At 55.5% G+C, this 24,613-nt stretch overlaps 3 protein-coding genes across 4 annotated transcripts in view; 2 read left to right on the forward strand and 1 right to left on the reverse strand.

The window, feature by feature from the left end:
- Positions 1-24,613, forward strand: part of POMGNT1 (protein O-linked mannose N-acetylglucosaminyltransferase 1 (beta 1,2-)) — a 166,927-nt gene that overhangs the window by 127,036 nt on the left and 15,278 nt on the right. Inside the window, exon 1 of one of the 2 annotated variants that reach the window (XM_064665321.1) lies at positions 23,967-23,985. The exons of the other annotated variant lie outside the window; for it this stretch is intronic. The gene's annotated coding sequence lies outside the window, so the exon portion shown is untranslated. Of the gene's footprint in view, positions 1-23,966; positions 23,986-24,613 lie in introns of those variants that run through there. 2 annotated transcript variants of the gene reach the window in all.
- Positions 874-11,740, forward strand: LOC135419168 (uncharacterized). Its single transcript, XM_064665335.1, has 3 exons — positions 874-1,382; positions 1,496-2,531; positions 11,196-11,740. Exons 2-3 carry the CDS (start codon positions 2,054-2,056, stop codon positions 11,369-11,371), a joined length of 654 nt encoding a protein of 217 aa, XP_064521405.1. The 5' UTR covers positions 874-1,382; positions 1,496-2,053; the 3' UTR covers positions 11,372-11,740.
- On the reverse strand, positions 18,590-24,509 carry LURAP1 (leucine rich adaptor protein 1). Its single transcript, XM_064665334.1, has 2 exons — positions 24,283-24,509; positions 18,590-21,185 (listed from the first exon to the last, which is right to left on the reverse strand). Exons 1-2 carry the CDS (start codon positions 24,472-24,474, stop codon positions 20,496-20,498), a joined length of 882 nt encoding a protein of 293 aa, XP_064521404.1. The 5' UTR covers positions 24,475-24,509; the 3' UTR covers positions 18,590-20,495.

Genomic DNA, 24,613 nt, shown 5'->3' on the forward strand with positions numbered 1-24,613 from the left:
GAGAAGAAATGTTAAGATGCTGTTAAATGTTCCTGGGAGCCAGAAGTCGCTGTGACGTGGCCCACACACACTCCACAGAGAGCAGAAAAGCTTTTCCCTCCACATCTTCTTTGCTCCTGGGCTGTACAATCTGTCCATCACAAACCTAAGCCCTGGTGATTTTATCGTATGGGAGAGATGTTGCCATTTTATTCTATACTCTTCCAACCCCCAGGCAGCTGGCAGGATTGCTGCTGGCTGGTAACACACACAGACAGATACACACGAAAAGTTAATCTTTTGCTATTATTTCTCAGAAGCTCCATTTGGCTGCATTCAGGCCTAATGTGGTGATCTCCTTGCCCTCATGACAGCTGTTTCTTACATGGGGAAGTAGCATGGAAGGAAAAAAAAAAGGCAGAAGTGAAAAATGGAGCTGTGATTTATTTTCACCTCTGAATATAGAAAGGCAATTTCCCCCTCTCTAAGATGTCCTCTTCCTCCTCTTTAATTAAGTCCCAGTGCCTTCAAACCAAGCCAGAACCCCACTGAAATCCCATACCAGTGCAGATGAGGAGATGTGTTTGTAGGGAACATGAACCAGTTTAAGACCATTATCAAGGTGACCAAGGACGGGCTGGGTCTTACCAGTTGACACAGACAGCTAACCTGGGAGGGGAGAGGGTGAGGGAGCTCAGCGCCAAACCCTCCGGCCTTTCTGCAAACCAGGCATCCCTCTAATGCCAAAACTTTGCTGGGTGGAGGCTGCAGGAGGGGAAGCAGGGCTGTGGGGAGCACCACTCTTCTGGGATGCTGGCGGTGGGATTGATGATGTCCTCCCTCCTCCCGGCAGCGCCCGCGATTTGATTTCTCCCTGCCGGCGGCACAGCTCCCAGACAAAGGCTGTGCTCAGCGCGGGCGGGCTGCACCTGCGGGTACCCCCGCGCCCCCACACGCAAGCTCCGGCTGCTCCCCGCCCTGCCCTCCACCTCTCCGAGAAGATCCAGCAGACGGATCAAAGCTCGTCTTTTTGCCATCGAAAGGATTAACTCCCCGGGGAGCGGCGGCGGAGGCTGAGCCTACGCTCCCGCCACGCATCGCCTGCTGCACGGCGCACTTAGGAGTTGTGGAGCCAACCTCTCGACAGCTAATCCCCCTCCCTGCTGGAGCCGGGGCGGCTGGGGAGAGCGAGCCGGGCTGCAGGGCGAAGGGACAGGAGGGGAAGAGGACGGGGAGGAGTGTGCACACACACACACACACACACACGCAGGCGTGCCCGCACTCCCCGCAGACGGCGGGCAGCGGCACCGCATCGGGGGCTGTGTGCGGGGAGCTCCGAGCGCTGAATAAAACAAGCTGGAGCATCAGGCGAGGGGATCTGTTCGCTTGGAAAAGTCTTTAAGGTAAATAAAACCCGAGAGCGGCAGCTCCTGGGCTGGGCTGCCCTCCGCGGACCGTGTGCTGGGCTCATTGCTGGCGTGGCCGTGGTCTCTGATTATGGGTTTTGTTTTCAAAGGGATCGATCGGGAGATGCCGGCAAAAGAAGTTGGTGAAAGCCGGGCTGGAAGGGCCGGGAGCTGCGCGCCGCCGGCTCCATCACACGCCGGGAGCAGCTGAACTTTGTGGGGTTTGAATCTCTGTTTCTGTTCTGCGAACGCTTCGGGAGAGTCACAGCGCGGCATCGCACACCTTGCGCCTGACCGAGCCTGGGGAGCAGCAAAGGGGGGATTTCTGTCTCTCCAAGGACCATCGCCTGAAAAAAAAAAAAAAAAAGCTGGAGAAAGGCAATTTATCTTTCTTTTCCAGATGACTGAAAACACCCACAGGATCCTGTCTCTCCGGTTTTCATCAGTGAGTAGCATCAGGGAGAGACGGCTGAGGAAGAAAAATGATATCAGTCAAAATCATTCCAACATCTACTTTTTCCTAAGGAACTTCATGCCCATAGGGGTTTTCTATGGGCATTTCCAGGAGTGAGACTGAGGTACCACAGATGCATCCCTACCGGATCATGTAAGAATTTTCAAATTAAAAACCTACCCCATCAAGACCTTCTCTGCCCGGTTTGCAGTACATGGTTTGGTGTAAGTACAGCAATTCTCGCCTCTTTCTCTCCTTTTTAAGTCTCTTGAGCTTGGAGATCTCTTTCCTCGTTGCAATTATGATTATTTGCAACATCAGTGCCATCAAAGATTGGAGCACTTTCCTCTCCCAGATCCTCCCCAGTGTTAACAAGACTCTGAACTTGGTACAGCAAGTGGAAGCCACCACCAGCTCGGTGGTAAGTGTCCTCCAGGACCCTGAGCAGGACAACTACCTGTCCAATAGCCAGTCCATGAACTCCAGCAACTTCACAGCTGGCCTGGACCACTTGTTCCAGTACTCATACTCGGACAATGACCAGCTCTACAAGGAGTACAAACCCCCTCCTCGAGATGCCATTCCTCTGCCCAAGGCTGTCCTCTACCTTCTCATGGCAGCCCTGGTGGTGGTGGCAGTGGCGTACGCCATCGTCGGGCATCTCATCAAAGACCTCATTTACGACTTTGTAGGTGAGTGCAGGCTTCACACGTTGTGTGCATGTGGCCAAAAAAAGCCTGGTGCAAAGCCTGGAAGTGCTGGCTCGCATCTCCACTTTGATTTGGATGGGGTTTAGACCAATCCTTGACGCTTTCACATTTGGAAGACAGTTAATTTAATGCTCTGAGTTCTCCAAATTGAGGTGTACGTTGACCACCTTCCTAGAGAAAATCCTTGGGTTTAGCCCCCTTCCTAAAGAAACAAAGCTTGTGCGTGCGTGCATGTGTATAAATGTGTATGTGCGTGAGTCTGTGTTGCCAAATGACTGTAAAATCCTTTGGCCAGTTTCAAACTCAGCTTGGATTAGAGGTCTCCAACATGAAAAGTTTCATGGCAACAAATAGCTGAACACAGGATAACAACCCACTAGTGCATTATGAAAGAAAAGCTGCCATATGAGCTTAACCCCTTATTAGACACCAGTGAATCCACAAACTCCTAGGAAACACAGCTCAGCAGTCTGGCTCCCTTGTGCAGCCCCTAGCATAGCCATCACAGCCCCTGCAACAAATCTATGAAAAGACAGCTCAAAGAGTGTGCGTTTTTGTGAGGTTTGGCTTCCTGGCTCTTTGGTTTCATCCTGTTGCTGATGAACACGGTCCCTCACTGTCGGGGACAGGAGTGCAAACACTCTGCTGGCTGCTGTGGTCAGGCTGTGGTGTAGGCAGAGGTGCAGACAGAGGTGCTTTGCTGCTTATGGCAAGCCCTCAGTGATTTTGCCCTGTAATTTGTAAGGCTGGTCATGCTGGGAAGTGCAAATGTGCCTGATTCCCTTCTTAATCCTCAGTACTTTTGGCCCCAACAGCCAGCTCACCTTTCGGGGGTCAGGGCCTTGCTGCAGGGTGCTGGTGACAGCTTTCCAGCTTGTATGGGGGGCCAGGAGGGATACCGAGAGGGGTTTAAGCTCCTGGCTCGCAGAAGTGCATACCCTGCAAAAGCTGTGGGGAGCAATGTCCTCCTCAGGGGAGCAGAGCTGAAATCCCTTTGCACACCCTTGCTCTGAGCCATGGACGAAGCCCTGCAGGCTCCATCTCTGCAGTGGGAGTTCACGCTCATCTGGAACAAAATCCACATGCTCATCCTCGAATCCCTTTATTTCCCTGCTCCTGGGACGTGGGAGGCACACACCAGCCAAAACTCCATCGGTGCCTGTGGGGCGTGCGGCACCCATGGCTTGCTGATGGGAGGGCAAGCCAAGTCCCTTGGGGAGAGGGTAATGACCAGGCAGGGGCTGGCAGATCCAGGACACAGGGATTTAGGGAGGGGGTATTTGGGACAAGAAAGGTCAAACCTCCTGGCAGGGTACAGTACTTGGGATCTCACATGAAGCTCAGACAGGAAAACGGCAGGGAGCAGCTGCTGAGGAGTCTTTCTTCGCCCCAGATGGAAGGGAACGGATAAATTGTCTTAAGTGTTAAATTTAACACTTAATCAGCAGCTTTCTGGGGCTGTAACATCACCCAGCTCTGCCACTCATCTGATTTAGAGTTGCCTTCCCAACAAAGATAGGCAGTGGGGACAGCACCTATAAATACACATGCTGCTGCCCCAAGGTGCTCAAAGGACCAGGTCAGGCCAGGTCAGAAACTGCCCCGAAGTGGGGGCTGGTCCAGCCGCAGTGCCCCTGCAGAGCAGGCACCCCTGCCCCAACTGCTGCGGTCCTTGATGCAGGAGAGCACAGATGTGAGTGCTCAAACCCGCCCCTTGGTTGGGTACTGCAAAGTAGGGCCAAAATTGGTACAAATGCCATGCCCCTATGGGCAGTGAGGGAGGCTGCGGCCACGGTCCGGGACACCCGTGCCCCTGGCTGTGCTATTTCCAACTCAGCAGCAATGCTCCCTGGTGACCTTTAGCTTCAGCCTCTGCGTGGGACGAGGTCAGCGGGGTGCCCCTTCCTCGCAAAGCCTTTTGCAAAGGGACTTCCACAGCCTTTCACAGCACCACGGCCATCGCAGGGCTGGGCAGGCACAGGGACAGCCCCGGGGTCTGCCCGCTCCCCGCCACTTCAGAAGAAGCCCTTTCCCAGTTCAGCGCCCTCGCTGAGGGCAGAGCATTCTCTCCCTGCCCAGGGTGGAGGTAACACCTCTCCAAGTTAGGGTCAGAAATCCAGAGGTGAGCTTCTTCCCCATCCAGGCAGAGAGGAAAAGGCGTTTCCAGAACTCCAGCAGCACCCCTCAGTGCCGAAGGCTGCCTCCAGCTCATCCTAGTTAGCACTCCGGGCCTGTCTTCCCACAGCTGATACGCTTAAAATGAGCCAGTCCTCGGAGGAGAGCGGACGAGCCTGTGTTTGTTAACACTGCCAAGGAACAGCCTTTAAAGAGAAGGTTTCATGCGAATGAGTTTGCATAAAATTACTTTAGGGACAGGACAGAGGGACCAAGGGATAGTAAATAAGAAGCTGGCCTATTAGCTGCCTTTAACACAATGCCTGGATTTATATACTCGGCAGCAGCTCCAACCTCTGCTATCAGTGTTTCTGCACTAACCATATTTAGAAGGATACAGAGAGAGATGGAAATAAGATGCCAAAGGGCTGGAGCCTGTTTCAGGGAGATTAAAGTGTGAATAGTTAATCGCTACTTTAAAGAGTCACTTGGAAGCATCAAGGATGATTTTGACTCCTCAATAACAGCTTGTCAGACATGGCTTGGGAAGTCAAAGCATCACCCAGCCCTGTGCACTCACAGGGACTGTGAGAAGCAGGCACTGGGCTTGGTTTGGGATGGCAGAGGGGTTCTCGGGATGCTGCCAGGCTCTTCCCCTGTGAAATCTGAACAGGTATTAGAGACACTGACACATCTCTTGCAGATGCTTCTTAAAAAATCAATTAGAGCTTGCCCAGGCATCCCCAGGGGGAGATGAACAGTGCTGCGATGTCCAGGAGGGTGGGGAGGAGTGGAAAATGGGAGGCTGCGTTGGAGGAGAGGGAAAGATGCATTGTCAGAGAGGAGGAAGGCAGAGCACCTGGATATGGATAAGAGGGTTCTGAAAGAGACCCTCTTCAGCTCTTCCTGGAGAGACCTGACCAAGGATAGCCCAAAATACTTTAATTTCTCTCTGATCCCTCTCCACTTCCTCTGAGCTGACGAAGTCTCATGTTTGACACTCTCCCAAAACTCATCAGATGTCTCTGCCTGGGGATGGATGCGAGCCCCCTGATGAGGTAGAAGGGCTCCTGCGTGAGTGCAGCTCAGACCCAACCACCAGTTAAGGCAAATTGGGTCGAAGCATTTGGAAAGCTGCTTAACTCAGAAGCGCTGGAGAGCTGCCAGAGCCGGCGCTGCGGCGAAGAGCTGGCTTGGCAAATGACAAGCCTGTCACCAACGTACGAAGCGCCTAATTACTGCAATCCTTGGGAATCAGCCCGCCCTCCCTCCTCCGTCCCCAGCAGTTCACTGAATAGCACCCTTATTTAAACATAAAATAGGAGGAAAAAGGGTAAAAAATAAAAAGTTTGACTGGAAACAAAGCTGTTGCTATGGAGACTGCACGCTTGTGGTCCCCAGGAAAGGGGAAAAGCATCTCGCTCCTGCGCGGGAACCACACGGGAAGGGTCTGATGGTCTGTGTGGGAGCGATGCTTCACAGGGAGACCTTCGCTGCTGTCACCCGAGGTGATGGCTGAGGGCTCCTCTGAGTTGCTGATCTCCAGAGGAGACCTTGGAGGAAACTTTTCCTTTGGGAATGGGCCCGAGGCAGATGCCCAGCTGGGGCAAAGCAGGGCGGGTTCACCGACACCGGTGGGACTGTGCTGGTCAATGCTGTGAGACTGCTCAAAACCCTGCGCCATTCTCGGAGCGGGGTCTTTCTTTTCTTTGCCCTTTTGACCCACCGGCTGTATTTTTATTTTTCATCCTTATCTCTAACTGCCACATTTCAGGCTTCTTTAGGAAACGGTCTCCTTGAACAAAGAAACTGTGCATGAATGTAACATTGCTGAAAATAGCTGCTGGGTGATCCTGCAGGGACTTGGGATCCACTTTTAATTGCTCCACACAGAACTGCAGGGCTCTTAGGATAATTCAGCCTATGGCAGGGTTTGCAGACAGCATCTTAGACCCATCAGAGAGGACTTACATGTCTTCTTTTCAGGCTCTATTTTGAGGATGATTCCTTTGCTTCCCAAAGTTGTGGGAAAAGAAGATACCACATCATATTCCCCTCTGTTTCTCCATCTCAGTGCTAACCCACCTCTGACACTAACACCCCACCTCAGTTTCCCTTCTGGTGCATGAGGGTATATCAGGGGTTCCTGAGCTGCTGTTTAAGGGTACGATGTCCAGCTGTGAATGCTGCATCCTGTCAAACCCGTGAGGGATACCCTTGAACTCCTGTCCATCGGGAACGCTTTGGCCAGAGCTGGTCCAGCCTTGCTGCAGAGCACAGTGTGATTGCTGGGTCAGGACTTGTGTCAAAGAAAAAGGAACTTCTGCTCCTGCTGCTGGGAAAAGGGCTTTTTTAGCAGCTGCTTTCACACACAGCTCCATTTAAAGCAAAATTAGAGCACGAATTTGATTGTTCATTGAACATGCTACCCCTTCCTTTCCTTGTTTCCATCTCTGCAGGGACTGTGAATGTCTCACTCACCATTTAAATTTTAGCCCTTTCTCCCACCTGCCTCTGCTCTTCTGCTGGGGATGTCTCTTTTTCAGTGGCTGAAGTGCCTCGTGGACATCCCACCCTGTCACCAATGAATGCAGGGGACCTGGACACCCCTACTGGGATGAGACTGGGGGTAGAGCATCCCTGTGCTCCTCTGCACACAAACAGCAGGAAGCTGCTCCCTGCTGCCTGCACTGTAAGGGTTTTCCAAGTGAGGACCATCCTTCATGCTGCTGGTACAAGGAGGGCACACTGTGACATCTGGGCAACCCCAGTGTTTTTCTGCCCCCAAAAAGGGACAGAAAAAGGGACATCTCTGCACATCTCAAGGGACTGCTTCCAGGGGTGCTGTCGAAGGCTCTGACAGAGCCAGGGAAGTGTAGGGGAGCTTTGTGCCACATTACTCTGCTACTTAGGGATAATAATAATAGAGTTGCTATTCCACAACTCCTGATTTGCCCAATCTGCTCTATCTTGTCTCTCCAGCTGCTTTGGATCAATCGCTCCGAATCGATCTCACCCCACCTCAGCACTTCCCACCTCTCCATTCGCCCCGCAGACCTCAGCAGGCACACTGAGCCTTGGCAGCTCCTGAGGAGCAAGGAGAGGTGTCTCTCGGTCAGATGCTGCTCCCCCAGCCTGGCTGAGAAAGTCACTTTGTCCCTTTCTTTTATCCAAGACATTCACAGACATGCCCGCGTGCATGCCCTGGATTTTGTAGCACGTGTTATGAGCTCCTTCCAGTGGCTGGGTAGGGGCAGGAAATGCTTTTTCTTATCTCCAGAGTGCAACTGTCCTGGTCCAGAGGTGCCTCTGCCCCAGGAGTGGGCACTGTGTGGTCCCTGCTCACTCCAGCTTTGCCCTTGGGTGTCCCAGGACCATTGGGTGTCCTGGCTTAGCCTGATTTTGCTTGCCTTCTTGCTGGAGATTGCGTGAACACGTGTGTGGACATTGATCCAAAAGAGGATTTTGTTTTTCCTCTCAGTGGCAGTTGTGTCTATTTTTTGTTGCTTATTCAGCCCCCCCGCCACATGCAAGAGATAGAGAGAGAAATACCTGACATGATGCTAAGGGCTACAGCTACCTTCAGCTGTCACCACCATGCCTTGGCTCCCAGCCCTTCACCACCTTCCATTACCCCATTACATCTCCCCTCAGGTTCATTATCCGAGGTTTACATCATGTGCTTGTGCATGACGTGAGGTTGTGCATCCCATCCCCTGCAAAGGCCCTTCTGCATCAGATCAAGGTTTAATCCCATTGATGCCAGAGGTGTGCAGGTCTCCTCTCTCTTCTCCGTCACTCCTCCCCAGACATCCCACAGGGGAACCTGTGAGACCTTGGTTTCTCACCCACAAACTGAGAGGAGCCACAGGGTGAAACTGGGGAGGAGCGTGCGTGGCTGGGACAGATCCAGCAGTGGCTGGCAGGGGAGATGAGGGTGCTGACATTTTTATGGTTGTTTGTCCAGGGTCCTGCTGGCAGGAGATTCTCTGCCAGCTCCACGGGGCCTCGCTCCCCTCTTCCACACATGGCAACACGCTGAAGTTACAGGCCATAAATGGCCACAAATAACGTGTAATTGTGTAATTACTTCACTCCTTACTTACACAGTCAAATCATAAAGGCATCGCAGTAAATACCCTCTAATGACAGCCTAATTACATCTTCCTGCAGATTACTGGGTAATTAGATCCAGCAGGCTCCAGAAATAATTCCCAGGGAAGCAGTGGTTCGGATTAGCGCGTACAATCCAGCCTGCTCTTACCCAGGAATTAGACTGTGGCAGCCTCACACAAGCCACCTTCCCCAGGCACCCTGGTCAGCCACATTCCCTTTGGTGACGGTGCACTGTGACCCTTTTCCCATAGAAATGGCTTTTGCTGGTCCCCTTGGTGCTCTTCCAAAACACCCATCCCCTGCATTTCTGCCTTTATCACAGTGCTGCATCGAGCTCCAGCTTCTGCTGCCTGCAAATGTCCCCAAGGTTTCGTCATTTGGCCACCAAGTGCCACTCCCCCTCACTCACAGGCATCCAATGCTGATTTTCCTTTTCCTACAGGTTATTCCCCTTCTTCCTTGCTGGACCAGCCCCTTCTCCCACTGGAGTTTTACAGCTGACATCAAGGAAAGCAAGCCGAGACCTTTAATAGTATCTGTAGGAGGCAATCTTGTTACTGCCTTTGGATTCTCCTCACAGCAAGTGTCTGTGTGGGGGCTGGAGGAGCCTGGAAGGTCTTGGGGGCAAGAGGCTGGGGCTCTGTCTGGTCTGGACCCAGCCCAGGCTGCAGGGCCAGACCAGGAAGAAGATGGTGGAGTGTTTGGCTTTAGTCTAAATCCAGTAAAGCCAAGCAAAATCGAAGCTACAAAGGAAAAAATACCTAAATGAGCCTTTTGGGCTTGGGTGATTTCCTCGGGGAAGTGTTGTAACGGGGAGCCCAGGCTCTGGCTGGGGCTGTGGATCATGCAAGTGAAAGCTAAATGCCCTGGCTGGGACTTGGGGCAGACCCAGGACTCCCCAAAATCCTTTGGACCACATCTTTGCTGAGATTCCCAATTACTCTTGCCAGCACTGTGGTAGCTGAGGGAACTGTGGTGGTTCTTCTCCTGTCATTCCTGTCACACAACCAGCAGACCCTGCTAGCGCACTTATGGAAGTAAAGAAAAAAGGAAAACCAAGAAAAAATAGTCACTCTCTGGACATGTTGCATGTGCCCAGTGTGGTGGGAGTATTATCCTCCTTGGAGCCAGCAAATTTGACCTACAGTGCACACACCAAGTGCAGAAAGAACCACAGGTCATTCTCGTCTCTCTTCTCACACCTGCAGAAATGTCTGGACACCACTGGCGAGCTGAGAAATTAGATCTTTCATTCCCTTCACACTTGATGGCATTTGCCATCATTCAGCCTCAATTTTGCTGCAAAATTTTTTCTGCAGCCCATGAGAAAGGCAATGTCTCACTGGGAGTGCAATTCTCTGTCCCTGCTCTACCAGGCAGCCCACATCCTCCACCAAAGAGCTGCAGTTGAAATGCCCTGTGGGGACAGAAAATGCCTCATGCCACAAAGGAGAGAAATGCTATTTCTTGAGAGCAATCCATTGGCAAATAAGTGGAGTCCCTCAGAAAAAGCTAAACCAGGCTGGCCCTTTTGTCTGCCTCCTGGCAGCTATCTCTGCTTTATTTTGGGAGCAGGGCTAAACCAGGGGGGTGTTGATGCTCCACTGCCCACCACCACCAGGTTCTATGGTTCTTCTTGCCTCACCTGGATTTCCCCAGCTTTGGTTTCCTCATTGTTGCTGCCTTCCCATCGTGGCTGGGCATGGCCTTTCACTGCCCAAACAGCCAAGTTTTTTAAAAAATAGCTGTTTGGGAAGGAGCACCACCTGCCTCCACTGAGCTGCAGCCCCTTGTGCTGCAGGAGGTGTCTTGGTTATGCCACCATCCAGCAGTGACACTGTGTTTTGGACAGGCACCCTCAGGGTTGTGAGAGTGGCTGGATCAGCTCAGAGCCATGTCCTGGTGCTCTGGTGACCAGCAAGAAGCACAGCCCCAAAGCTGCCATGGAGGGTTTGAAGCCCTGGTGTGGCTGTGATACACTCTCAAGGCAGAAAAGCCATGTCCCTAGCCATGCCTCCGGCCCAATTTGGATGTCACATAGTTATTTAATTGTCCACTCTGTTTCCACGCACTGTAGGAAATACATTGCTGGAGAGCCCAGATGCACACTTCACTTCACAGGCATGTCATTCCCATTTTTGGGATTAGCAGAGTGATTTCATTTGCCTAAGCTGGGAGGGTTTCCAGAAACCAGCAGCCTGAAAACCTACCCAGAGCTTGGAAGAGCAGAGACTGCAACTCCACAGGAGCAGAAGGGGCTGAAAGGGCAGTGGTGGGCAAGGGACCCTCCTGGGAGGGCGAGAACCCAGAGTGAGAGGTAGGATGTAGCAGGAGGCAGCAATTTTCCAGCCAGCTTGGGATGTGGGAACAGCCAGAGGTAATCAGGGGCTTGTTTTGTGCTTTTCCCTCCTCCAGACTGGATCTTTGGCCCCAACCCGGACGACAACAGCAACAAGAGCGACATCAACTGCATCAGCAACAGCGTCAACGAGATGAGCGAGATGCCCGAGGCGCCGCGGCACCGGGACCGGCAGCCCCAGGACGTGGTCATTGCCATCGGCGAGACCTGCCACCTGCCACAGCAGACGTGACCGGCGCGACGTCCGGGCCAGGCGGGATGGAGCAGCGGGATGGAGCAGCAGGATGGAGAGCAGGAATGGAGCAGAGGGATGGAGCGGAGGGATGGAGCAGTGGAACACTGCAGCAGCCACCTTGCAGGACCGGGCAGTGAGAGGAAGGGATGGGCAGAGCCGGCACTGCGGAGCAAAGCCCTTCTCCCGCTGGCTTTGCCTCTAAGGACCTTGCTGGGGCGGGTGGCATTGCCCCTTCTCCCAGGCTTGTCAGCCCTGTCCTGACATCTGCCCGTGGGTTTGTGACCCCTTCTTTGTTCCCTGTGAATAGCAAAAAAGAAAAAGCAAATGCAAAATACACCCACCAAGCAAAGCTTGCAAGAGAAATGAGCTGGAGAGAAGCCGGGCGGTCCTTTGGCTTGTGGCTGTCCAGTGGCATGGGAATGGGGTGGTGAAAAGGGCAAAGGAGACAAGGAGGCGACAGAGAAATGGGGGTATCTGTGTTTCTGGAGACAGGTCCAGGACACAGCAGGGAGCTGGGGACTGCAGACAGACACAGAAAGGTCAGTAGGGGCCAAATCCAGACCTGTAGTTTGGTGACCTGCCTGGGTCATCACTCCTCTCCTTAGTTTTGCAGCTCCAGCTCACAGCCTATTTGCACAGCAGGTGCATCATTCCTTGGTCCCAGTGCCTCTTCCTGATGAAGATCCCTTTGCTCTCCACATCTTTCCTGAACTTAGAAAAAAGGTTATGATGATGGCCCACAGACCTGACCCTGAGAAAAAGCAATAGTCCAGACTTCTGCCTCTGTACTCATGGAGGCAAGCCCTGCCTTTCCAGGCACACCATGAATAGCAGGGGCTAGAACAGCTATTTTCCCCTTCTGAAAGTGGTTGAGGAAAATGGATGCGGTTTCAACCTCCTGCTCCAATGGCTTTAATGAGAGCCATTACCAGCAGTCCCACGCTGGGGCTTTGTCGGCTTTGCAGGATATTACCACAAACCTCCCCCCAGTAATTAACCATTTCCAATCAGACACGGCGTTGCTGCCACCACCATTTTCCTCCATTATTTTGGCCCTGGGTTTGTAGTGTGGCTGCTCTGGCACCCGCCAGCCATCTCCTATGGGGCTGTGAAGGGGAGCCAGGCAGCGATGCCCCAGCAGCACATGAGGATGCTGGCGGGGTGATCCCGTAACTGTCGGCCCTTGGGAGTGGAGCTTCAGCACCAGAGCTGGCTGTGGGCTGGGGAAACTGGGAAGGTCCAGATTTCTGGGGGACAGGAGGTTGTATGGGGAGGGGCTGGTTTTCTTGTTCCCCTGCCCTTTCAGCATCTGGGGGCTGGAGATCAGGGTTATCCAGGTGCCTCTGGCACTGCTCGGGAGGGACAGCGAGACCATGTGTCTCACACTGGCACTGCTCTCAGAGGCACTGGTCCCTGCCAAGGGGACATGCCACTCACTGGGCACAACAGGTCCCCCCTCCTGGCTGCAGGAAACAGCCCCGGTGACTTATCTGCACTGTGGACACATCAACTGCTGGAAATAAGGTGGAGGCTTCCCTGAGGATGGAGGCAGCCACCTCCACTCCAGCCAGGCTCTTGCTCCCTTCCTGTGACACCTCGGGTCCCATGTGACACGGTTTGACCCTGAGGAGATGCTCCTGCACCAACCAGCAACCCGCACCCAGGGCCAGCCTGGCTGACACCCACCCAAAGCCACCGTCTTCCGAGCAGGAGCAGAAGGAAGGAGCCAAGCTCCCTCCTGTGGCCACCTGCACCGGGGTCCACCAGACTGCTCAATTCTGGGAAGGGGCTGGTGAGGAAGTACCCTCAGCCCACTCCCCTCAGCCTCTTGGAGCCAGCACCTGTCTTTTGAAGCCCCTCTTTTGCAGGGATGCGAGGAGGGATCCTGATATTGTGTCCATTTCCCAGACCAACCGAGCCCTGGGTAATGTTACAGCAGCATGCATGGGGAGGGGAACCACCAACCATCTCCCTGAGCCAAGGGGTCACACCTGGTCAATGCCAGGAACCAGGCTGGCACCAGAGCTCCACATGATCCCATGGCTGTAGCTGCTTTTGTAACTGACCCCACTGGAACCTGCCACATGCCAGGGGAAAACTGACAGCAGTTTCCACACCACCTTCCTTCACATCCCCCCTCCCTGCATCTTTGCCATCATCACGATCATCTGGCACCTGCCTTCCCCCTGCCTGGTCCCCAAACATGTCACCAGACACAGCACTAGTGCTGAGCTCTGAGGATGACTGTGAGCCTGTCAGAGTCCCAACGCTGTGGAGCCATTTTGCCTCTGGACACTGGAGGCAGAGTGTGGGTTTTGGCTGAAAGCAACCCCTGTCCCTCCAAGAATTCAGTGTTTTTCTCTCCAGCCATCCACCCATGCAGCTGGCTGCGTTTTGGAGGGCATCTCCAGTACCCTCAGAGGACCTCTGAAGCAGGGTGGCAGGACAGGACCAGGCAGATGAGTGAAGCTGTGAGGACGGGGAAGGGAGAGCTCCACGTTTTTCACTGGGGGCCAGTGCAAATGGTACAGCACCCTGATCTGCTCTTCTTGCCCAGCAGGACCCCCTCTCCAGGCTGGGCTGTCCCCCTCAGCCCTCTTCTTGTCCCCCACAATCTCCAAGAGGGTATGAAAGTCCGGTCATCCAACAGCAAGGGCCCAGGGAGAAGGTCCATGGGAAAATGTGCTGGGGGCTGCTTTGTCCAGGGGAGGTTCTTGGGGATGCTGAGGGAGGAGGGGGTCTGCTGAATGTGCCAGGCTGTCCATCTGCTCCAGTCCCTGCACCTCCTCAGTGCAGGAGGTTGCTCTTTAATTCCCTCTTTCCTCCCCTAAGCGCCTTAGGGAGCAGGGGCGAGAGATGCTGGTGCTTTTTATAGCAGCCATAATCCTCGCTGCTCACGCCGCCTGCACCCTCCTGCCCCGAGACCCAAAACGGGGGCTGCTGCCCAAAAAATGCCTTGAACCCCTTCAGTTCCCAGCATCACCTCTCTCCCAGCTCAGAGATTCCAGCTGGGGCTGGCCCTGGATCAAGACCCCTTTGCAGAAGGCATTGGATGGCCACAAGTGCTGCAATCCCCTCCCAGTCTAAGCACTCTGATGAGGAGGGACAGGGAGACAGACGTACAGAGACACATGCACGAGCACCTGAGCAACTGCTAGGCCTCCCTTCTCTCCTCCAAAACTTGTGGAGCTGGAACCAACCCCATGGCACAGACACAAGAAAGTCCTCAAGAGCAAGAGGAGCTGGGAGGGCTGGGGGTTTCTTTCCTTTCTAATGCCCCCCGTCTTTACATATGGGAAATTGAGGCAGGGAGGGAGCAGGGAAGGGGCTTCTGGCCCTTCAGCTCAGAAGAGCCCTTTGCAAGGCAGCTGATGAGCTTTAAAGGCTGATGAAGCTCCACACTTGGATGTAACCCCCAAGACATGAGCTTCAGCATTTAATCGGGGTCATTTTGGTGCTGAGGTGGCTGGTTTCCCTTACTCAGCCTGTGCCCACAAAGCCAAGGGTGGCATTTGGGCCATCCAGGCTTCATCCCTGGGGAAGAAGGGGACAGAGGAAAGGGATGTGAAATGGGGCAGCAGGAGGTTTAGTGGGGCAGGAGCAAGTCTTGAGAGAGGCATATTTCACTTCCTGTCCCTGTCCTGGCGGTCAGTGCTGTCCCTCCACCCAGCCCCAGCCCCTGTCACCACCCCAGGACCACAGCCATCAAGGGGGGACAGTGAGTGCTGCAGCTGCTGTGTTTCCATTGCCTTTTCTCTCTCCAGCAGCCGAGCTTTTTTCTCTCCAGCCAAAAGTCCCCCCAACTCTGCACGCTGCCAGGAGGAACCCAACACATCTCTTAACATTTTACTGTTTCTCTTTTACTGCCTACTGTTGGGTAGATTAAATTTTGTCTGCCCACCCACCCCAGACCAGAGGGTCTTGCAGAAGAGGGCAGCCTGGCAAATCCTGCCTAAAACCATTCCAACCTTGCCCACATCACTTTGCCCTCCTGCAGGTTTGGCCCCTGTCTCCCACAGCCTCTTTGCAACACATTTGCTGTAATTTTCCCTTTAAACACCCCATGGGGGAAAAAAAAACAACCCAGGGGGCTTCTTCTAGGTCAGGCTGAGCTAAGACAGGGAAAGAAGATTAATTTCTTAGACGAGCAATTCATATTTTTCTTCTGGTCCCCACGGAGTGCAGAGCTGGTAGCAGGAGCACACACATCTCTTGGGCCCACGCAACTTTTGGTGCCACTCCTGGACGTCCCCAGGTCCAATTCCTATGTGGGAGGTGTAGGGGCACTCTTGCCAAGCAATGGGTCGTGTAAGTGGGAAGAAGGTGCCACATCGGAGATGCTGATGGACCAGGGTGGGTGCCCAGCACCCAGGGAGGAGGAAGGGAAGAGCTGTGTCACCATTCCCTCCTGGCACCCTGGCTGGGCTGGAAGCAGGGTGCAGGCAGGGAATGAGGCCCTGAGCCTGTCCTTGTCACCCACCCATGCCCACACACCCATGAGGCCCTGAGCAGTCACGACTGTTTTTCACTCCCAAGGAGTGCCGGGAAGCTCTGAAGCCAGAGGATTAGTCTCCAAAGCAAAGGCCTGGCCTCCTGCCAGCCCCCAGCGGGGAACAAACAGCTTGGGAAGGCACTTCCCTAAGGCTCAGCTCGTTCCTGGCTCAACCTCTGACTTTCTACCCTTGTTTGCCAGCCTCACAGTCACTCAGCTGTGGATACCAAGAATCTCAGTAGGGGGGTTCCACAGGTGGGGAGGAGGCAGGAGGTTATCAGGAGACCCCCACCCGGTGCCTGAGCTGCCCTGGGCAGTCAGAGTATCCCCTGTGAGGTTCAGCAGAAGACAGGCACTGGGGGGATGTCTCTCCCTTCTCCTCTTTGCACAGAATTTCAAGGAAGTTCCCACCTCTGGAGACCTGTGATCCTGGGACTGTGGGATGGAAAAGCTGGACACCATCTGGAAACTCAGGACACAGGAATCTTACACTGGGCTGACTTATCCCAGCACTAGGGAGTCCCAGGCACAGAATGGGGAGCGGGCTGGGCGAGGGGTGCTGGCAGGAGGAGAGCTGGGTGATGGGGACAGCTGGGTGCCATGTCCCAAAGGACTGGGACTGAACGTTGTCCTGGAGGTGCCTTTGGCATCATTAGAATCTCCCTAGGGATCTGGGGATCAACACTTCTCCACAACCAGCACCAACACTTCAGCCTTGGCCAGGAGACCATCCCCACTGCCAAAACAGGGCAGGCTGAGAGCAGGGCTTAGGGCAATACTAGCCCTTCCCAACCCATTCGTTGGCCTTTCCTGCCCCACACTGTCTGCAATGGGTCAGGCAGCACAAGCCCAGGGCTCTGCTCGCAGTGCTGCTCCCTGGCAAGGGTTACAGAGAACTGTGGGGTGCAGGGGACCTGGGCAGGGAACAGCACAAAGGTCAACAGGGAGCATCCATCTCCTGGTAAGAGGAGGGTAGAATTGCTGGGATCCAGCCCCACAGACTGTGCTTGCACCCATTCCCCACACCAGTGAGCCCACGGGGTTGTGTGGGGCCACAGGGCTGCCAGACCAAAGGCCACGGTGTTTGGCAGAGGGGCCAAGAACCCCAAGACCAACGAGGGTTGTTTTGGCCATCCACCTTCCGTCCATGGGGACCCCGCTATTTTTCCCCTGGGAAAAGGTTATTTTCATGCCTCCTCCCCACAGGAACTAACAGAAATCACTTAGCTGGCTGCAGCACTCCGGGGACAGGCCCTTTCGGAGCTGAGCCGCAGGGAGGGGAAAGCCCAGGGGACATTTTAATAACAAGCAAGGAGTGCTATTGAAGTGTTTTACTGCCTCGTTAAGGCAGTCTAATCTCCGTGTATATCTTGAAAAAAAATTGGCTTGCTGGTGTTTTTCTTGTAAAAGAGGTGGGTGTTTTCTGGCATGGCTGGGATCCTGCCTGCTTTATCTGCTTGTTTTCTTACCTGATACCGGCAATGAACAGCCCAAGAGCAGCCCAAGGGCAGCAGCAGGCAGAGTCAGGGCCAGGCAAACCAGGAGAAAGGCTGTGGATCCATGCTGTGGGCTGTTTCCAGCCCATGGGTGCTCTGCACCCCGTTGCTGCACCTACCTTTCAGTAAGATGCAGGTCCCTGGGATGTTCCACCGGAGTGGGTTTGGGACATGTTGGCTCTGCCTGCACCTGGGCAAAGCCCGGAGGGGGTGACCCCTTATCCAGGCAGCCCAGAGGCAGAGCAAGGGATGGCAGGAAAACCGTGAGGTCCCATCCACTCCTCCAGCTTCAAGGGCTGGGATTTGGGGGATACACAGATTTTGGGACTGTGGGCACCTTGAACTGATGTAAGCCAGACTGGGGAGTCCCAGCAAAAGTTCCTCTGAGGCGATACAGAGCTGTCCGACTGCTGAGGTCTAGATTTGGAAGAGGAATGGGCTGGGCATTTTATTTCTAAGGTTTTCTTCATTATTCTATTTTTTACCTCAGCCCAGCAGAAAACTGGGAAATCCTGCTGAGTTCTGCTGGCTCCAGCAGCCAATTCCCCATTTGCAGAAGCTCACAGTGTCAAAGCCGTGAGCCGGAAGGGATGCTGAGGCTGGGATGGCAGGCCCGGATAATCCGATTGCGTTTGCTTTGGAAAAGCTGATGTTTGCATGAGCACCGGCTCTTGGGGTTTTAAAGTGATCCACCCAGGAGCAAATCCCAACAGCCTGATATCAGAGCTGTGCTGCTCCCGCCCCAGCTGGGCTGGAGAAGTCTCTGCTCTACACCCAGATCCACGCTGCACTTCCTGGGGACAGGAGGCCACAGGAGCCAAGGCTGCCACTGCAGAACACAGGGAAGCAAACAGAGACTCCAGCACAGCTCATAGGGCTGGCAAACACCTAAACAGATCTTCCTTGGAAATCTGGGGCAGGAGGGGTGAAGCTGATGTTTGTAGCTGGACATATAGTTCAGCTGAGATCAAAACAGTCTCACCAGCATGTTGCTCCCGGCAGATGTGTGCTGGTACCCAGCTGCTTCAGGAAGCATGACTTTTATGTGTCACCACCCCGATGTGAGAAGGAAAAAATCCCCAGACACTTGCTCTGTGCCTGTTTCAGGACTGGGACTAAACCTGCCCTCCTGCAGGGCTGCCAGTGGCTCCAGGGTGTTCCAGCCCAGAGCCTCTCCCCTTCCTCTAGAAACACCCATAAGCTCAGCAAAGCACTGACAGCGTGGCCTGGGAGAAACACTAACATTTATTAAGCCAGATATTTTTTGTTGAGAATGATTTTAACAGCACTGGAGGACTTACCCCGTCTCCCCCGGGGACCCTCAGCTGATGCACTGCATGCAGGGTTAGAAGGAAAGCAGGGGACAGCCAGCCTTGGGGGACATGGTGGGTCAGTGTCAGCAGCAGAGCTACCCAGGGAGCTCGCAGGCAACAGCAAGCCAAGCACAGCTGCTCCAGGGCAGGCAGACGGGTGCTTGCATAGGGCAATCCAGTCCCAGTTTGCTGGGATTCCCCCAAGTCCTCAGCAGGTGCCATCTCTGGGAATTCTGGATGTTGTCCTGCTCTCCATGTCCATCGGGGAAGTTCCATCTGCAGGGGAAGGGAGGGTGCTTGGGGGTCTCAGCACAGAGGGCAGTTTCCACTGAAGGTGCTGCTTCAGAGACACCAATCTGAACCTGTTGTGCAGCTAAACACCTTCATAACCATGGCCAGCTCACATCTCGCATCTAGAAAGAGTCACAGCCAGGTCTGCCCTCTCTTAGTTTCCCATTGACATCATGAGGTGATGTCCACTCTCCTCTGATGACCACCCTGGCAAGGAAAGATCCAAGCTGCGACCCATGCAGGCAAGGGAACAACATCCCCTTTTCTGGGGACAGATGTACCCACGGGTTCTGAAGTCAGGACACTCCAGAAGAGTGGAAGAGCCCAGCTCCTCGAAGCAGGATGCTTAGGTCCTTCCCTGCATTGTCTGGTGAAGGCAGCAGGTCCTGCCCAAGCTCTCACACAGCTCCAGCTGCAAGCCATGCTCTGCAAGCCAGCGAGGGGTGTGCTGGGAGGCGTGGTGGGTGGACAGCAAAAGGCACAGGCAGAAGCCAAGGCTAAAAAGACAGAGTTGATGTCTCTGGGGCAGGGCCACTGCAAATCTACCCCAACCCAGGAGCCTCATGCTTCTGATTGCTGGTAGGAGGCAGAGACCTGGCAACATTCATCACACAGGTGGAGAAACCCAGCCTTCACCACCATCACAGTGCGTCAGGGAAAGCAGGAGCCTTTCCGAGCCTGAGTCCTGCAGGCTCTGCCAGGCTGCCCATATGCTGCCACATCCTGGGGATTCTGCAGGACTGCTCCCAAGGTGGGAGACAGTCCAGAAACAAACTGGGAGAGCTGGATCTCCATTTCCCACCCAATGCTTTGCCGTTCTCGTGTCATCACGCTGGGAAGTCTGCACCGTCAACCCTCCGTCGCAGGGCACGGACAGAGGCTGCCCAGCCCCCCTTCAGATTGGCTTCACAGAGGTGTTTAAACCAGGCAGGGCTTCACCTGCAGGGAAGGGGTTTTAGCATCCACCAATTGCTAGGGCCAAATTCCAGGTCAACTCTGCCCTGGATGGACACTGGCCTTGAAGATGATGATGAAAATGAGCAGATCCAACAGGTCATGCCCTGCTGATGGTCCTGCCCCACACAGAGCATGCTGGTGCCACTGAGTTGTGGATGTGTGGGAGCGTCTCCTGTCCTCTCTGTGTAGTTATTTTGAGGAAAGGGTCCTCAGTTTTTGCAGACAAGAGGCTGAGGATTAGAGGGAGAGGTCCCAGGAGTCCCACTGTCCCAGGTTTCCCCACCACCACCATCAAGGACAACAGAGGAGCGTCCAGCCACCTGCAAGCACCACCCCAGAGCAAAGGATTAAATTTACCAGGACCCACCTCATCCTGCCTCTCCCAGAAATTTGCTGCAGGGCAGGCACCCTGTTCCTTATGGCTGCATCACCAAACAGTGTTGGGTGGAACAGAGGAACACCACCAAGCCAGCCTGTCCCCCCCTCTCCTGCCACTCCAATTCTCCCAAGCACAGACAAATCAAGCAGAATGGGCAGTTGGGAGAGCTGGACTGGGAAGGCAAAGCCACGGGCTATAAGAATGTCACATCATCCTGAGACTGGAGCCAGCGCCAGTGGGCATCATACTCCAGGTGCAGTTTGCTGTTGAGTTTGCAGTTCTCAAAGTCAGCCTCAGCTTTCCGAGCCTTCCCACCCAGATTCCCCTTCCCCAGCCTCTCTCCAGCCCCCGATGGTGATTTGGTGTCTCTGCCTGGTTCCAGGGAGGGGGGCTGCTGGCCCAAATACCCGTTGGCCACCTGGGGCTCCTTAGCAAACCGGTGATCCGGGGGCAACCCAGGAGGGGAGAGGTCCACGTGGGGCCACTCGTGCTCGGCTTTGCCCTTCTCTTGCTTTGCAAGACCCCTCTCGGGGTCGATCCTGACCCAATCCTGCTCCGCCCTGGCCAGGGCTCTGCCCGATGTGGATGCAGCAGCAGTTTCAGCAGCGTTTTGGGAATACTCATCCATGTCATCGGCCAAGGTGTCCAGGTAGCTGCCGACGGAGATGCTGTCCAGCCTGTCGTTGGGGTCCTGCAGGCTGTCCCAGCTGCCCCGCCGCGAGGCCTCCTGGCTCTCCACCAGGCTGTACTGGCTGCTGGCCAGGCTGCTGCAGCGGCTGGTCAGGGTGCTCCGCTCCTCCAGCAGCCACTTCACCGCCTCGATGCCCTCATTCACCACCACCAGCTGCTGCAGGATCTTCACATCCACGGCTCGCAGGTAGGCCTGGAGGGGAGATAGAGAGCATGGGGGTTTTGAGGGGACCAAGGTGACCCCAGTGGCCAAGGGCCCCAAGTCCCAACCCACCCTGGCAGAGGTGTCACTGCAGTGGCCACAGGTCTCCTGAGCTGCTTGATGAAGAGCCCAGTATGGGAGAACACCCTGCAGGGAACCATCCCAGGGGATCCTGTCCAAGACCTGGGGACACAACCATCAGCAACCAGCTACTTATGATTCCCACCAGCCACCAACCCCCTCAGGGAAATAAATCCAGGGCATCTATGTCACTATCTCCTATGGGAACAGGGAGTAAGCAAGGAACTGGAGGTACTGGGTGCAGATCTGATCCCAGGGCATCCCCCAAGCCCTGGGAGGCTGCTATCAGGGCAAAAGGATCAAGCATGGATCAGGGCAAGGGTCTGGCTGGACCATCAGCACCTCTCCAGGCCGGTCCCTTCATGCCGGTACTTCTCTCCTTCCAGGGTCTGAACCAAGCCTGGTGACAAAGTTACACGGCAAGATTTGGAGACCCAAATCACTCCCAAAACAGGAGGACGAAGAGGACAGGCATTGCTGATCACAGCACTTGCCCTGCCGGCTCCTGCCTCTCCGAGCCTGGGGAAGCTCTTTGCAAACTTCATTTGCTGAAGAAACATCTGTTTTCCTAACGGAAAGCCCCGTGTGCCAAGACATTCCTGTCTGTATGATACTGGCCGCCAAAAGCCACTGGATTTCCCCTGCGCGGGACGCAAATATTTTGCCAGGAAAGGGAATAAGGAGACGACGGGGGAAAGAGAGAAAAACCCACTGCAAGGCGGGTACAGGCAGCCTGGGAGCTGTGGATGCCCACGGACTCCTTCACAAACACATCCTGTCCCCAGCATCAGCAAGCTGAGACAGAAATCCAAGCCATCCCCTGGGATCACGTTTAAGCACAGTGCTTGGTCCCCAGCATCCGGTACCCTTGGAGTCACTCGCCCGCCCACGGGTGACCCGACAGTCTCTTGAGACCCCTGTCTCCGGTCCCACAGCAAGAGCAGCAACAAAAGCATCCAAGGAAGGAGCCTGGGAAAACTCCAGCCAGGATTTCGGCAAGTGACACCTCTCGCTCCAGACGACACAAAAAGAGGGTCAAAGACTTGTAAAAGACCTGACACCAAGCCCCCGTCCCTCCCCCACGCCCCTCAAGCTGAATTTAAATAAAAAGTAGCAGCGATGTGCCCGGATTGGGGCATGAGCCAGCTTCCAAGTGCAGAAATTTCCTTTCTAGGCAAGTTATTTAAAAAACTGCCTACAATGGACTTTTCTGCACGCACTGCTAAAGCATCTGGCCTTGGCAGGGAGACGACGTGGGAGGAGGAGGCTGGGAACCCCTGATGGGGGGGTTCCCCATCTTTCTCTGCCTCGTGCAGAACTGCAGCTGTCAGAGGTGTCAGGGGAGCCACCCCAAAAGCAGAGGGTGGGATAACACTCCCAGCTTTCCATACTGTTTGCTGGAAGGAGTTGGCCCCCCAGTTTGCTGCTAGTTCAGCACAGCCCGACCCCCGCATTGCACTCCAAGAAACCCCCTCTCCAGCAAGTCAAGGTTATGGTGGGAGGAGACCTAGCACAGGCTGCTCTCTATACTCCTCCAGATGCACTGAAGGAGTTCACAGCACTGACCTCCCACCAAGGGCAGCTGTCCAGGGGATTGTCACACTCCTCCTCACACTCTCTAGGGGCAGATATGATCCTGCTCCCCTCCTCAGCACTTAAGAAACCTGCAGGCACCTTCTCCCTTCAATACGTCTAGCCCTAGGGATAAATTATCCTCCTCAGACCAGGAGGCAAGAGTGGGAATTTGCTGAATTCTCCTCCCACCGCCCACTTCCAGGCTAGCTTATCCTCTAAGCATTGTGTTTGCTGGTCTCTGCTGCTCAGGGGAGGAGGGGGGGGGAGGAATTCTGGTTCCTGTTCATCGGGATGGGGACATGAGGGGAACCCTGCGCTGAGTTTTGGCACCTGGGTGCCATCCCCAAACTGCTGACCTGGGTGGGTGTCAGGTGTCCCCACCTCTTCCCTGGCCGTTGAGATGAGCCAGGGCAGAGCAAGGAAGAGCCTTTCTGAGCTGAGGTGAATAATGCCCGGCCAAAGCCAGGCCTTGCTGGCCATGGGCTGAGCCTGCTTGCACCGGGGCAGGGCGGACACCACTCTGCCCTCCTCTTCCTCCTCCTCCTCTGAACAACCCAGGGCCCGAAGACCTTTCTCCTCCGGTCAGGGTGCAGCCTGGAAGGCGGCGCGGAGGGAGGATGAAAGTGGAGGGAGGATGAAAGCTCCTGCACCGATGGGAATATTGAATCCAGCGAAGTGGAGGTGCAGGCTGGGTGGTGCTCCAGCCCCGCGAGGGGCAGGCAGGGACGCGGGCGTATTTAGCCTGTTTCCCTATGGAAACGATGCTCATTCCCACCCGCTCGGCATGTTCATGCGTGGGAGAGTCCCTCCCCCCAGCTGCACTTGAACCCATTGCCCAATCTCGCCACGTTTCCCGGAGGCGCAGGCATCGCCCGTATTTGCTCCCTCCACGAGAGAGGGAGGCGAGGAAGGCACTCCCACGGTCCCCGGGAAAGGCTCCCACCGCAGCCCAACCCTTTACGAGCCACCCGAGAAGCCCCAGCAGGAACCGGACCCCGGGAAAGCTCCCAGCCGTGCCTCTGCCTTGTCACCCAGGGGGTCACACCTGGGGGAGAGAAAATCCGCCACCATGCCCTTGGCGAAGGTCCCTGCCCTAAATCCCGACCCCGGGACACCGCGGGAGCACAACCCGGGGGTGCGCGGGGTGAGGGGGCAGGACGGAGGTGGGCGGAGGTGTCCGCGAGAGCCCGGCGGGGGATGCTGCGTGAGCCGGAGGGCAGAGAAAGGCCGGGGAAGGGGTCTGAGCTGGGGGCTGTCAACCTGCAAAGAGCAAGGGCGGAGGGAGGGTTCCCCAAAACGCCGGCAGAGCGCAGCGCGCTATCAGGGGGCTGTCACCGGGGTCGGCAAGCGGCTACCCGGGATGGGGACGATGCGGCGACCCCAGAGTGGGACGGCCAGTCCCCGGGGGTGGTCCCGGTACCGCGGGACTCACCAGCTCGAGGCGGAGCGTCCGCAGGCGTTCGGCGAGCGGCGAGCGCTCGCCGCGGGCCGGCGCGGGCGGCGCGGGCGGCGCGGGGGCGGTGTCGGCGCGCAGCCCCCGCAGCAGCACGGCGGGCGGGCGCCGTCCCACCTTGCCCGCCAGGTCCCGCAGGTCGGCGGGCAGCGCCTCCCCGCCGCCCTCCATGCGCGGGTGGGGCGGCGGCGGCCGCGCTGTCACCGCGGCCCGCGCGCGGCCACGCCCCGCCCGCCGGGGGCACGCCCATTGCCACGCCCCCTCCCCCGTGCCACGCCCCCTCCGCCCGCGCAACCACCGAGGGGCCGCC

The sequence above is a fragment of the Pseudopipra pipra genome, chromosome 9 (genome assembly GCF_036250125.1).
Source record: "Pseudopipra pipra isolate bDixPip1 chromosome 9, bDixPip1.hap1, whole genome shotgun sequence".
Taxonomy (NCBI): domain Eukaryota; kingdom Metazoa; phylum Chordata; class Aves; order Passeriformes; family Pipridae; genus Pseudopipra; species Pseudopipra pipra.

Excerpts from the sequence above, each read along its gene's own strand:
- LOC135419168 (XM_064665335.1), top strand. The coding sequence starts at position 2,054 with ATGGTTTGGTGTAAGTACAGCAATTCTCGCCTCTTTCTCTCCTTTTTA. Across the intron at positions 2,532-11,195 it reads CCTCATTTACGACTTTGTAG|ACTGGATCTTTGGCCCCAAC; the intron begins GTGAGTGCAGGC and ends TCCCTCCTCCAG.
- LURAP1 (XM_064665334.1), bottom strand. The coding sequence starts at position 24,474 with ATGGAGGGCGGCGGGGAGGCGCTGCCCGCCGACCTGCGGGACCTGGCG. Across the intron at positions 21,186-24,282 it reads GGACGCTCCGCCTCGAGCTG|GCCTACCTGCGAGCCGTGGA; the intron begins GTGAGTCCCGCG and ends TCTCCCCTCCAG.